The following is a 15,227-nucleotide window of genomic DNA, read 5'->3' on the forward strand; positions in this document are numbered from 1 at the left end:
ATTCTCCTGAGGGGGATTCTGTTGAGGGAAGTCTGCTGAGGGGGAGGCTGTTGAGGGGGAGGCTGCTGAGTAGACTTTGGTGAGTGGCTGCGGGGCGGGGGTGCCAATTTTGTTTCAAGAGGGTGTCAAACTCCGCAGACAGGTAGGGACGAGTAGTTGCTAAATGGGGTGGCCTCCCCTTCCCCCTTTACTCTTGACTACTTGATAATTTTTTTATATTATCACTTTGAGTTATGCTTTGAGGTGTATTTGTATTTATATTCTAGAATTTATAGATTTTTAATGAATACCAGTAAAGATATTTTTAGTAGTGTATAATCGGTGAATAAATATGCAACAATATACCCTGTTTACATTTATTAATTTGGTGATTGCACGCTGCGGCGATGGTGGGCAGGCTGAGGCGGCGGTGGGCAGCCTAAGGTGGTGGGCAGGCTGAGGCGACAGTGGGCAAGCTGAGACGACCATTAGATTCTTCTTGACTGAGCGGCGGGTGCGGCGGTACCACTGGCTGTGTGAGTAGCCAGGGACGTACATAGAAATCATGGGGCCCCATAGCAGAAGCTCTAATTGGGCTCCCCTCCCCCCCACAAAAAAATTGTCTGTGTCACAGAAGAGCAGATCTTACAACTTTCCAGCCTTTACTTAGTAATTTTCCTCCTGCTGAAGTCCTAGATTCCTCTTTCATTGCCCCCATGAAGTATTATGCAAACAAACGTGCTCGCCAAACACAGTATGATACCTCCATGGTGCATTCCTCCACATTAGCCTCCACATGCACAATATAATAACCCTATTGTACCCCACTTCAACTCCCAAGCCAAAGTATGGTGACCCTAACACAGTATAATCCCCCAACTGTGACTGCCACACAGCCCTCCATACAGTATAATGGCCACACTAGCCCTCCAAACAGTATAATGGCCCCCACACAGCCCTCCAAACAGTATGATGGACCCCACACAAACCTTCACACCTGATAATTGCTTTCATACAGTATAATGGCCCCCCACATAGCCCTCAAAATATTATAATGGCCACACATAGCCTTTCATATAGTATAATACGCCACCCATAATCCTCCATATAGTATAATGCGCCCCCCATAATCCTCCATATAGTATAATTAACTTCGCATGGTCCTCCATAGAATGTAATGCACTCCCCATAGTCCTCCATACAGTATATTACACACCCCATAGGGTAAAATGCAGCCCCCATATAGTATAATGCACCCCACAGTCCTGCAGTATTATGGGCACCACGTACTCACTGATTTTAAAATACTGTATATTTGAAATAAGCCGACCCGAGTATAAGCTGAGGCCCCTAATTTTACCACAAAAAAACTGGGAAAACATATTGGCTGGTGGGAAATGCATCAGCTACTGGTAAATTTCCACATCCTGGTATGTATGGCACCCCTCATCCCCCAATCCTCGTACATATGGCACCCTTCATCCCCCAATCCTGGTACGTATGGCACCCCTCATCCCGAATGCTGGTAGATATGGCACCCCTCATCCCCCAATGCTGGTACGCATGGCACCCCTCATCCCCCAATGCTGGTATGCATGGCAACCCTCATCCCCTAATTCTGGTACGTATGGCATCCCTCATCCCCCAATGCTGGTACGCATGGCACCCCTTATCCCCCAATGCTGGTAAGCATGGCACCCCTCATCCCCCAATGCTGGTACGCATGGCACCCCTCATCCCCCAATGCTGGAACACATGGCACCCCTCATCCCCCGAAAGGTGGTACGCATGGCACCCCTCATCCCCCAATGCTGGTATGTATGGCATCCCTCATCCCCCAATGCTGGTACACATGGCACCCCACGTCCCCCAATGCTGGTACGCATGGCACCCCTTATCCCCCAATCCTGGTATGTATGGCACCCCTCATCCCCCAATCCTGGTATATATGGCACCCCTCATCCCCCAATCCTGGTATGCATGGCCTCCTCATCCCGGAATCCTGGTATGCATGGCCCCCTCATTCCCCAATCCTGGTATGCATGGCCCCCTCATCCCCCAATCCTGGTATGCATGGTACCCCTCATCCCCCAATCCTGCTAAACGTGGCCCCCTCATCCCCCAATCCTGGTATGCGTGCCCCCTCATCCCCCAATCCGGGTATGCGTGGCCCCCCTCATCCCCCATTCCTGGTATGCATGGCACCCCTCACCCCCAATCCTGGTATGCATGGCACCCCTCATCCCCCAATCTTGGTATGCATGGCACCCCTCATCCCCCAATCCTGGTATGCGTGGACCCCCTCATCCCCTAATCCTGGTATGCGTGGCCCCCCTCATCCCACAATCCTGGTATATGTGGCCCCCCCTCATCCCCCAATCCTATTATGTGTGGCCCCCCTCATCCCCCAATCCTGGTATGTGTGGCCCCCCTCATCCCCCAATCCTGATATTTGTGGACTCCTCATCCCCCAATCCTGGTATGCATGGCCCCCTCATCTCCCAATCCTGCTATGCATGGCCCCCTCATCCCCTAATCCTGGTATGTGTGGCCTCCTCACCCCCCAATCCTGGTATGTGTGGCCTCCTCACCCCCCAATCCTGGTTTGTGTGGCCCCCTCATCCAGCAATCCTGGTATGTGTGGCCCCATCACTGCCCACACAAAAAAATAAACACTCATACCCACCTTCCTCCCTCACCTTTGCTCCAGCGCTGCTGTGTCCTGTCTGCCAGGCAGCTCATGTCGGCATCTGAGCAGCGAGCTCTCAGACGCCAAGGTGAGCTGCTGCCGGCATATTCACTCCTCTCCACGCCGGGACTATGGGCGTGGAGAAGAGTGAATATGCATTCTCTTTAGTAGCAGGCACTGTCAGCAGGAGCAGCAGCTCAGCGCTCCACCATACCCACTACTAAAGAGAATGCATATTCCCTCTTCTCCACGCCTATGGGAGTGGAGAAGAGGTAATATTCATGTCCATTTAGCAGCGGGCACACGTGGTAGCTGCAGCACCCAGCTACTGCGTGTGCACCGCTCTTCTGCTTCCGCAACCTTCCTCCTCCCCAATATTCACCTATCCTCCTCATTCCCCGGCTGCTTCGGGACCCTCCTGGCTCATAGGTTCCCCCACTCACGGGCCCCATAGCAGTAGCGTGGCCTGCCGCCATTGGCGGTACGCCACTGTGAGTAGCTAACTTAAGTCCATTAATTTGTCTACCATTTTAGTACGTGATTGTATGATGCAATCATTCCCTTCCCTCCCCTGTTTCAACCCCCAACCAAAATTTATAAGCTACTGGATGATCCTGAGCAAAACCAAATGCCGAATTACATCAGGCGCCTGCGCTCAGGATTCTCCAGGAGCTTATACATTCTGGTTGGGGAGGAAGGGAATGATTGATGGAATCTGCAATCGGAAATACAGATTATAAAAAAAATCGTCACAATCTGGTTACAATTAGTTTAACCCCTTAAGGACCGAGCCACTTTGAAGGTTAATGACCGGGCCAATTTTTTCAATTCTGACAAGTGTCACTTTATGAGGTAATACCTCTGGAATGCTTCAACGGATCCCCCTGATTCTGAGACTGTTTTTTTCGTGACATATTGTACTTCATGATAGTGGTAAAATTTATTTGATATGACTTGCGTTTATTTGTAAAATAAACATAAATTTGGCGAAAATGTTTAAAATTTTGCAATTTTCAAACTTTGAATTGTTATGCCATGAAATCAGAAAGATATGTCACACAAGATGGTTCCAAAATTGTGTTGATGTAAAGTACTTGTGAAAAATGTTATTTATTAACTACATTTTTTTTTGTTAGGAAGTTATAAGGGTTAAAAGTTGACCAGCGATTTCTCATTTTTCCAACAAAATTTACAAAACCATTTTTTTAGGGACCACATCACATTTGAAGTGACTTTTTTGTGTCTATATGACAGAAAATGCCCAAAAGTGACACCATTCCAAAGACTGCACCCCTCAATGAACTTATCTAGATGTGTGATGAGCACTTTGAACCACCAGGTGCTTCACAGAAGTTTTTAACATAAAGACGTGAGAAAAAAAAAATCACAAAAATTTTCTTTTAGCCCCAAATTTTTAATTTTCACAGGGGTAACAGGAGAAAATGGACCCCAAAAGTTGTTGTGCAATTTCTCCTGAGAACGCCGATACCCTATATGTGGCGGAAAACCACTGTTTGGGCACATGGCAGGGTTCGGAAGGGAAGGAGCGCCATTTGACTTTTTGAATTCAAAATTTGCTGGAATAATTAGCGGACGCCATGTTGTGTTTGGGGAGCCCCTAATGTGCCTAAACAGTGGAAACCCCCCACAAGTCACCCCATTTTGGAAACTAGACCCCTCAATGAACTTATTTAGATGTGTGATGAGCACTTTGAAACCCCAGGTCCTTCCCAGAAGTTTATAACATAGAGACGTGAAAAAAAAATCACAAATTTTCTTTTAGCCCCAAATTTTTTATTTTCACAAGGGTAACAGGAGAAAATTGACCTCTCATTTTGTTGTGCAATTTATCCTGAGTACGCCAATACCCTACATGTAATTGGCAACTACTTTTGAGGCACAGTGCAAAGGTCAGAAAGGAAGGAGCACCATATTATAGTACAGATTTTACTGTTATGGTTTGAGGGTGCAATGACCCACTAGGAGATCCCCTGATGTGCCAGAACAGCAGATTCACCCATAAATGACCCCATTTTACAAACAACACCTCTCAATGAACTCATCTAGGGGTGCAGTGATCATACTGACACCGAGGGTGTGTCACAGAATTTTATTCCATTGGGCAGTGAGGAAAAAATAATTACATTTTTACCACAAAAATTTTGATTTAGCCCCAGATTTTACATTTTCACACTGGGATAATGGATAAAAATTGCACCAAAAGTTGTCTCATAATTTCTGCTGAATGTGGCAATACCTCATATGTGGCAGTACAGTACTGCTTAGCTATACAGCGACACACGGGAGGGACGGAGCGCTATTTGCCTCCTGGAGCGCAGATTTTCCTAGAAAAGTTTGCGGACTCCATATAGAGAGCCCCTAAATGTTAGAAGACCCGAATCCCCCCTCAAGGGACCCCATTTTGGAAATTATACCCCTGCCAAACATGTGGACACTAAATGTGGTTTAGACACACTGCGGTGCTCAGAAGGGAGGGGGGATTTGGATTTGGGAGCGCAGAATTTGCTGAATTTCTTTTGGGGGGCGAGGATCCATTTAGCTTTTTCAGAGCCTTTGTACTACCAGTAACGTGGAAGTCCCCTATACTTCCATTAACACATGACAGACCTGAGTGGGTGCTTTTATGTGAGGCTTAAATTGGGAACATTTTGCATAACATTTTAGATCACATTTTTCCGGCGCTCTACGCTGAGCACTCACCATTCACTATAATGAGATGAGGCAGCAGAGTTACTCTGGACTCCATATGGCCTCAGTTCAGCGTTATCCTTCTTTTCAGAGGTGCCCAAAACTGTGGCTTACCGCGCTTTTATTTACGCCTAAAAAGATGGACACCGCCAAATCATAGGTCAGACGGCATCCACGGTGCCTCCATCGGCCTCATTACAGGGAATCTTCCAGTGTAAGCGCTCAGCGCAGGATAAATGTGAGAAGATAATGTGTAATGTGTAAGAGATAAATGTGCGCCAAGCCTTACTGTGATCTTTGGGAGGCAGAATAAACAAATCAGCAGCAGGCGAAGAATTGGTTTTATTTATTTTTTACGCCGTTCCTCGTGCAGTATAAAAGTGATTAGGCGACTTTATTCTTCGGGTCGGTGAGATTACAGCGATACCAGATTTATAGCGGGTTTTTATGATTGAGAACTGTCAATCACTAAACTACGCTTTTGTTTGCAAAAACGAATGTTTGCATCACCATATTTAGAGAGCTATCATTTTTCCATATTTCGGCCAACAGTCATGTGACGGCTTGTTCTTTGCGGGACGAGTTGACGTTTTTATTGGTACCATTTTCGGGCAAATTTAATTTTTTGATCGCTTTCTATTCTGATTTTTGGGAGGCAAAATGAACAAAAACCAACAATTCAGGGTTTTTTTTGTTGTTGTTACTTGTGTTGTAAAATTGATAAGGCAGCTTTATTCTTCGGGTCAGTATGTTTACAGTACTAGTCATAGTTTCTCATGTGCTTTTTTTTACGCTGTTCACTGAAAGGGTTAACTAGTGTGACACACTTATAGATCAGGTCGTTCCGGACGCGGCAATACCAAATATGTGTACTTTTTGTTTCTTTTTTTTTTTTACCTAAAAATCAGTATTTATTAGTGTAAATTTTTTTTTTTTTAATTTTTTTTAGATTTTTACAATTTTTTTTTAAACTTTTTTACTTAGTCCCACTATGGGACTTTCACTTTTTTCATAGGTATAATGTATTGCAATGCACTAGCGTTGCAATACATTATACCTATATTGAAAGCTCCTGAGATCATGCTGTGCATTGGTCTCAGGAGCTTTCCGTAGCTTGGTGACCTGGAGGTGGTCATGACAACCCCAGGTCACCATGACAACGGTCGGACCCCCGCGATGACGTCACTGGGGCGCCGACCTGAAGGCAGAGGCTGGCTATGTGTGTGAACTGGTGTTTGATGAGAACTGTTAATGTGTGATTGGTGAGGACGTGGTGCAGAATGGAGTTTTTCCAAGAGTGGGCGGTGTGACTGTGGAAGGTTCGAGGGGTGGAGGCGGAGTTGGGGTGGAGCCTGGGTGGAGTCTCAAGGGGGCCCGGAAATTCTGACAGTATGTGGCCCTGAAATCCTAGTGGCAGCCCTGCTCACAGATGCCAGTTAAGACTACATGGACTGTGTCAGCTGAACAGGTATAAGGTGTCTGCACTGTAGTATTTTAACTAATTTTCACTGGCGGGAAGGCGCTTAGTGTGATAATGAATCAAAAATGCAAATAGGTGGATTATATCCCGGTGGAGATTTTAATTTAAAGAGAAACTGTTACTATCATTTTGTTACCCTATCTGAGAGCAGCAAAATATAGGGGCGGAGACCCAGATTCCATCGATGTATCACTTGCTTGCTGCAGTTTGGAAAAAAGATCACTGTTTTTTCCGTTCTCTTAACGCTGAGCTCTGTATAACCCCACCCATACCACTGATTGATAGATTTATGTGTACACTGTGCATAGGCAGAAAGTTGCCAATCAGGAGGGAGGTGTTTATACAGAGTTCATGAATGGATTGCATGACAAGAGGTTTACTAGTCCTCTAGTGATAATCTCCAGCTTGTAAAACTGATTTTTAGTGAAACTACAGCAAGCAGCCCATTAAGTGACACATCACTTTAATCAGTGTCTTGCTCTCGGATTAGGCAGCAAAAACCTGTTGACAGATACAATTTATGCTCATGTATCCGAATTGCAAAATAAAGCTGAACCTGTGGAACCGGAGGTCTCCTGTTATATGTGCAGCTGTATTCGGTCCCATGGACGGGGAGGTAACAAGGACTCCCGTACGACAAGTGAGTAGAGAAGAAATCCCACAGCACATCACACACATGTCTGCTTCCCGATTAGAAGAGGGGTTTCAGGGCAAAGAGAACTCAGTCCCTGTCCTCTGCAACCAGCCATGTGCGCCCCTTCAGTATTTGTATACATGGTACATATGTATAAGATAAGCAGATTGATGCGCTCTTGGAAGTCAGATGCTACCGGCAAACAATTGCATTTCGGAATGCATCTCATGTAAGAATCCAGTGTGTATATGAAAAATAGATCCATGTGTGGCACCCCTGTGGGTTCAGTCACCACAGAGGTACTGCATCTCACCCAGAGGTGTAGTATCCCACTCTCAGGTAAGGATGGAGTACTGCCCGGGACCCAAACACCTGCATCCAACACTACACTACTCCAGACCAGCAGGAGGGGCAAGATGCACTGCTGCACTGCTGAGCCCTGTCCCTGGCTGGAGTGGGGGGAACCAAGAGAGGGGGAACTATGTAGTGGGTGTGGGTGGAGGAAGCAGATCAGGGGAGCACTTGAGAAGGAGGATATAAAAAGGGAAGTCATCTTGAAAGGACAGATCAGTCTGAGAGGAGAAGTAGTGGAAGCAGGAGCTCTGCAGGACCTCTGCTCAGGAGCAGCGGGCCTCAGTGAGAGAGGCCGAGGAGGTGAGACTGAAGAGAGGAGAGGAGCAGAGAGGAAGGCTCCAGAAGGAAAGAAGGGATCCTAGCGGTACAGGAAGTTCTGGAGGCCACCCGTACGCCCGAATCTACCAGGAGTGGAAGGATCAGGCCGCAAAGGGGACCGGCCCCTAACTAGTGAGAATTGCAATATTCAGCTAGAAACCGGAGGCTTCTACATTTCCACAGTCTAGTTGCCACAGCCGCAATTAATCACCAAAAAGGTAGCCGCACAGGATCCAGGGAACTCCAGGTTGCCTGCCAAGATCTGAGGTTACCGGCTTGGGACACTGTTTGCGAGGCGCAGGGCAGGAGGGTGAGAGCCAGCGCAGGAAGACGACCAGGAGAGGTTCACGGAAAGTGCTCTTGAATTACCTGAGGGATTGCTGAACCCCTCCCTGAGTAAACACCGGACGACGTGGCTGGTTATGAACGCGCAGTTGTAACCAGGAGCAACGTGATAATCGTGAGTAAACCCTGAAGACTGAACCCCACTGTCTCTGTGAATTATTGCTGCGCCATCATCCCCCTGCACCACACTGCACAACAACATCTACCTCATCTATAATCACCACAGCAACGCCCTGGAGCTTAGCTCTACCTGTGGAGAGCTGAACCAACTCTGCTGCATTACCAACAGCTCCAGAGGACCTGCTCTACAGCGACGGCTCCCTTTAGCCGCATACTACAGGTGGCGTCACGAACATTAAACATAAAAACTATGTTCCCTTTTCTTTAAAACCCCTTTTATTGACTGCCCTGGGTCACGGACCGGGTCACCGCCACTGTGACATCTCCCCTAGCAACGACCGGCCCGGCTACCAAGTACCCCACGACCCAGGGGGCGCGTCACATGCAGAATACTAGCAGGTCTGATCTTGATTAGCCTGGACTGCACAATGATTTATTAATATGGAGGCACTGGGCTACATTCTTAGTTTTCCTTATAATTTCCTCATAATGCTTACCTAATTTATATTTATATTGCTTGCTTACTTTTTTGCCACTTACCTTCTCCTTGTTGAGCATTTGTGCATCCTCTTTAGTGAGGTGTACAGCCTTATTAGTTTGTGTCTGATAGTGAGTGGAAGGTGGGACCTTGGACGGGGTCAGAAAGAAATCTGGATGCTGAAGGGAAAAAATATGAATGTATAGAGGTAATCTTTGGGGACACAAGCGAGATATTCCTAGCTCTATATACAACACACATAGTTATAAGCATTTGTGTGTCTGGCTCATATGCAGAATACATCACTGTGAAATGACTAGTCTTAGTCATTTGTTACTTCGTGCTACTCTCTAAAATGGAAGCATTAGCGTGTAATAGAAGATAATGATAGACATCTGGGGTGTATTTGTGAGTAGGCTATAGTGTGTGTCTGCATGAGCTTTACTCATTACTCTGTGATTAACGGAGGAGTGCACCGAAGACACGCAAATCGCAGGCCAAAGCATGAAAAACCAACATTTACAGACATACATTTCCACTTTATCCCTCCAATCTGAAGCTCTTTAATCAATGACCTTAAGGGACTGGATCATATGACGTTGGCACATCTACCTGTTGCCATTGCCAGCTCCTCTTTTCTGTCACCTGTCTCTTTTCTAAGAGCTGAATGCTGCCCTTGCTATTAGCAGCATAAGATGATACTAGCATCCAACAAGCTAACATTGCTTACATGCCCTGTCATTTGTTTAAATACCCCAGATGTAAGCACATAGCTTCACAGGCGTTCTTTTTATGTTTCCCTTTGGTAGGCATGGGGTTTAAGTGATGAGTCTCGGAATTAATTCAGTGCCTGCCATCAGAGAAGGAGGGCGGTTATTTATTGCAGCTCAAGGGTAAGAAACCCCTGAATTATTCAAAAGGTCCCTTCCTCTTTTTTTCTGTTCTGTCCCATGGGGGAAATTAAGCAGAAGCTTCTCCTTGTCCACCTCCCACTAGCCCTGAGGGGTGATATGAAAAGATATCGACAGCTTGTTAGTTCAGATTATAAATGAGAGAAGAGAGAAAAGCCAAGAAGCATGATGGGGGGGAGAAGTAGTGATTGACAGACGGCGGCGTTCCATATTGTCTTCAATTGTTCAGGCACTTGTGATAAATGTTCTTGTGTGTTTTTTACACGATCTAAGTAAAAGCTACCCAATCATCCAGCGGGCACTACACTGAATCGTACAAAGGATTTATGCCAATGGCAGAGATGAACACGAAGCGTTGTAGATAAGCAACAAACTCAGAAGAGAGACCAATAAAAGAAAAAACTGAACAGGAACAAAATAAAAAAGAAACAAACACAGGAGGAGAAAAAAGTTCAGAAAAGTAAACCAATAACATGAAGGAAAGACTGAAAAATGTCACTTCTTACCTCGTTTGTCAGCAGCAGGAGCTGCAGTGACACACAGGGAGCCTCACCCAAAACAGTCCTCAGCTCTGTACCCTAAGGTAGAAAAGAGGTTAGAGAAGGCGACTTTGCCATATCCATGAACAATGAACCTACTTCCAGACATAATTCCATTAATTCTTTTCATATAGGAAATGGTTTATTCCTATCAGGTAATGACACTGAATTCTTCATTTTCAGCACAGCGTCTGAGTTTACCTGGATTGGTACACCAGTTATGGTAAGGGCCTTGTTGCTGGTACCCGACATCAGCTTGTGATAGATTTCCATGTCCAATGGGACAACTGAAAACCCACAGTGGTTGGACAAGTGCCATGGGATGCGCCTCGAATCTAAAATAAAAAGAAATGCAAATATAAGATTGATGGTACATGTATATGACATCACATTGCAAGCCCTAGTCTCTTTCCACCATTAACCTCTTAACCAGTATCAGATCCATCCCGAGATTGATTTTGTGCTAAATATTAAGGATATTTGCAGTTGACCTTTAATTACCCTTCCATCCCAGTGTGCAGAACTATATATATGTAATGGCTTTGCGAGATTCCATAAATATAATGTCACTGTAATATATCATTAGCATTATGACTAAAGGGGCAGGAGGACAAATGGAAGAACTAAAAAGGTTTTTTTTTCTAGAACATTGCTAAATTAAACACAGAGCCAAGTGAATGGTGCGAGGTGGCGCTGAATAGCCGGGGGTATGTAGAACTTGTAGAACTTATATACAGTTGTGCTCAAAAGTTTACATACCCCAGCAGAATTTTTCCTTTCTTGTCCTTGTTTCAGAGAATATGAATGATAAAAAAACTTTTTCTCCACTCATGGTTATTGGTTGGGTGAAGCCATTTATTGTCAAACTACTGTGTTTTCTCTTTTTAAATCTTAATGACAACCAAAAACATCCAAAATGACCATGATCAAAAGTTCACATACCCCAGTTCTTAATACCGTGTATTGCCCCTTCTAACATCAATGACAGCTTGAAGTCTTTTGTGGTAGATGTGGATGAGGTTTTTTAATTTCTCAGATGGTAAAGCTGCCCATTCTTCTTGGCAAAAATCCTCCAGTTCCTGTAAATTCCTGGGCTGTCTAGCATGAACAGCGCACTTGAGATCTCCCCAGAGTGGCTCAATGATATTGAGGTCAGGAGACTGAGTTGGCCACACCCGAACCTTCACTTTGTTCTGCTGTAGCCAATGACAGGTCGACTTGGCCTTGTGTTTTGAATTGGTGTCATGTTGGAACGTCCAAGTACGTCCCATGCTCAGCTTCCGGGCCAATGAGTGCAAATTTGCCTCCAGTATTTGCTGATATTGTGCTGCATTCATCTTTCCCTCAACTTTTACCAAGTTTCCTGTGCCTTTGAAGCTCACACATCCACAAAACATCAGCGATCCACCTCCGTGCTTACTGTAGGAATGGTGTTCCTTTCATCATAGGCCTTGTTGATCTCTCTCCAAATGTAACGTTTATGGTTGTGGCCAAAAAGTTCAATTTTGGTCTCATCACTCCAAATGACCTTGTTCCAGAAGTTTTGAGGCTTGTCTCTGTGCTGTTTGGCGTATTGTAGGTGAGATACTTTGTGGCATTAGCACAGTAATGCCTTTCTTCTGGCGACTCGACCATGTAGCCCATTTTTCTTCAAGTGCCTCTTTATTGTGCATCTTGAAACAGCCACACCGCTAGTTTTCAGAGAGTCCTGAATTTCAGCTGATGTTATTTGTGGGTTTTTCTTTGCATTCTGAACAATTTTCCTGGCAGTTGTGGTTGAAACTTTTGTTGGTCTACCTGACCGTGGTTTGGTTTTTACACAGCCCCTGATTTTCCATTTGTTAATCACACTTTGAATGATGCTGACTGGCATTATCAATTCCCTGGATTTTTTTTTGTATCCCTTTCCTGCGTTATACAGTTCAACTACCTTTTCCCGTAGATCCGTTGACAATTCTTTCGCTTTCCCCATGACTCACAATCCAGAAACGTCAGTGACTGGATGAAAGATGCAAGAGTCTGTCTGGATCCCAGAAACTCACTCATCTTTTATGCACACACTAATTACAAGCAAACAGGTCACAGGTGAGGATGTTACCTTTAGTAGCCATTCAAACCCATTTGTGTCAAATTCTGTGCATGTTATCAGGCCAAAATCAGGGTATGTGAACTTTTGATCAGGGTCATTTGGATGTTTTTGGTTGTCATTAAGATTTAAAAAGAGAAAACACAGCAGTTTGACGATAAATGACTTCACCCAACCAATAACCATGAGTGGAGAAAAAGTTTGTTGTCATCATTCATATTCTCTGAAACAAGGCCAAGAACGGATAAATTCTGCCGGGGTATGTAAACTTTTGAGCACAACTGTATAGCCTCTGGTCCCGGGTCCCATACTGGCGAATCCCCGCAGCACACATAAGTCGCAGATTCATAAGTCACAGAGTGTCACGGGTGTGTCAGATGTGACAGACAGTCGCCCTGCAGTTGGTTGCAGAAGATCTCTTCATTGGGCATTACAGACACCTTCTTAGCTGTTTCACTCTAGGTCCCAGTGGCTACCCCCTTCCTGCTCTAATTGACACCCTGGCCTGGGTGTTTAAATAGTTTCACTTTGCAGCAGGAAGGTGTTCGTGATATTTACATGTTTCCTTGTGAAAGCTTGGAGCTCGTGCTGTTCTTACTTTCTCTCTGGTGCTAAGAGGACGTGTGTGCTTCCTCTCTGAATTTGACTCAAGCTAAGCCTATTTCCATCTTCGCCCTCGACTCGGCGCCACTTGCACAGAAAGCATTTACTCAGATTGTACATAATGTAAAACTGAGGGTGGAGTTAGTTCATTGTGAAATAATCCCTTGCTATGTCCAGGACAGTCTTCCCACCCCAATTCTTTTGGGTCTTCCCTGGCTGGTAAAGCATAATCCGTTGGTGGATTAGCAAACCGTGGAGATGATTGAATGGGGAGATTACTACCCTGAGAAATGTTTAGATATTTCCCTTGCGACAGTCTCTACTGAAATATTACATGCTTTTCTGTCTGGTTTTGAAGATGTTTTTTCTGAGAGGGGGTGTCAGGATTTACCTCCTCATCGTGCATATGACTGTCCTATTAACCTGACCCCGGGAGCTAAACTACCGAAGTCCAGACTGTATAATCTTTAGGGCCCTGAGAGACAAGATTTTTTAGAAAATAGCAAAAGGCAATGGTACTCACCAGCCAAGGTTTCAAGAAAAAATGCAAACCAGGACACGGTACCGCGAGTGTGTGAATTGCACCCTACTGCAAGTTTCATCTGTGTGCAGTTTTAGTGCTGGGCAATCGCCCCTCCAGTGAGAGTGGGTGAGGGCGATTGTTCATCAGCATTCTGCACCTGTGTTACCTTCTTCTAACAAAAGGGGGCCGGCCGTGTCCTGGTGTGCATTTTTTCTTGAAACCTTGGCTGGTGAGTACCATTGCCTTTTGCTATTTTCTAAAAATTCTGTGTATTGTTCTGGCTATGCTCCCTGAGAGACAAGCCATGAAGGATTTCATTGTGGAAAGTCTGGAGAAGGGACGCATTAGGCCTTCATCTTCGCCACTCGTAGAGGGGGGGTACTGTCACGGGTGTGTCAGATGACGGGTGTGTCAAATTGTAGACCTGCATAAGGCTGGGATGGGCTACATGAAAATAGGCAAGCAGCTTTGTGAAAAGGCAACAACAGTTGGCACAATTATTAGAAAACACAAGATGACTGTCAATCTTCCTCGGTCTGGGGCTTCATGCAAGATCTCGCCTCGTGTGGTAAGGATGATTCTGAGAAAGGTCAGGAATCAGCTCAGAACTACACGGGAGGACCTGGCCAATGACCTGAAGAGAGCTAGGACCACAGTCTCAAACATTACGATTAGTAACACACTACGCCGCCATGGATTAAAATCCTGCAGGGCACGCAATGTCCCCCTGCTCATGCCAGCACATGTCCAGGCCCATTTGAAATTTGCCAATGACCATCTGGATGACCCAGAGGAGGCATCGGAGAAAGTCAGATCAGACAAGAATAGAACTTATTGGTATCAACTCTGCTCACCGTGTTTGGAGAAAGAAGTAGGATGAGTACAACCCCAAGAACACTGTCCCAACCATGAAGCATGATGGGGGAAACATCATACTTTGGGGGTACTTTTCTGCAAAGGGACAGTATTACTGCACCATATTGAATGGAGGATGGATGGGATCATGCATCATGAGATTTTTGCCAACAACCTTCTTCCTTCAGTAAGAGCATTGAAGATGGGTCATGGCTGGGTCGTCAAGCATGATAATCACAAGAAACACACAGCCAAGGCAACTAAGGAGTGGCTCCATAATAGGCATTTCAAGGTCCTGAAGTGGCGTAGCCAGTCTCCAGACCTGAACCCAATAGAAAATCTTTGGAGGGAGCTGAAGCTCAATGTTGCCCAGTGACAGCCTTGAAACCGGAAAAATCTGGAGAAGATCTGTATGAAGGAGTAGGCCAAAATCCCTGCTGCAGTGTGTGCAAACTTGATCAAGAACTACAGGAAATGTCTGACCTCTGTAATTGCAAACAAAGGTTTCTGTATCAAATATTAACTTCTGTTTTTCTATTGCATCAAATACTTATTTCATGCAATAAAATGCAAATTAATTATGTAAAATTCATACAATGTGATT

General features: G+C 45.3%; 1 protein-coding gene across 2 annotated transcripts in view; it reads right to left on the minus strand.

Annotated features, from left to right (window-relative positions):
- CCDC33 (coiled-coil domain containing 33) overlaps positions 1-15,227 on the minus strand; it is a 152,718-nt gene that overhangs the window by 102,795 nt on the left and 34,696 nt on the right. For both annotated transcript variants that reach the window (XM_073652768.1, XM_073652769.1), the window contains exons 11-13: positions 10,758-10,891; positions 10,524-10,595; positions 9,169-9,285 (exon numbers count right to left, since the gene is read on the minus strand). In XM_073652768.1, coding sequence (XP_073508869.1) covers positions 9,169-9,285; positions 10,524-10,595; positions 10,758-10,891 — 323 coding nt within the window. The remainder of the gene's footprint in view (positions 1-9,168; positions 9,286-10,523; positions 10,596-10,757; positions 10,892-15,227) is intronic.

The sequence above is a fragment of the Phyllobates terribilis genome, unplaced genomic scaffold (assembly GCF_046119375.1).
Source record: "Phyllobates terribilis strain yellow unplaced genomic scaffold, ASM4611937v1 Scaffold_11__3_contigs__length_659146591, whole genome shotgun sequence".
Taxonomy (NCBI): Eukaryota; Metazoa; Chordata; class Amphibia; order Anura; family Dendrobatidae; genus Phyllobates; species Phyllobates terribilis.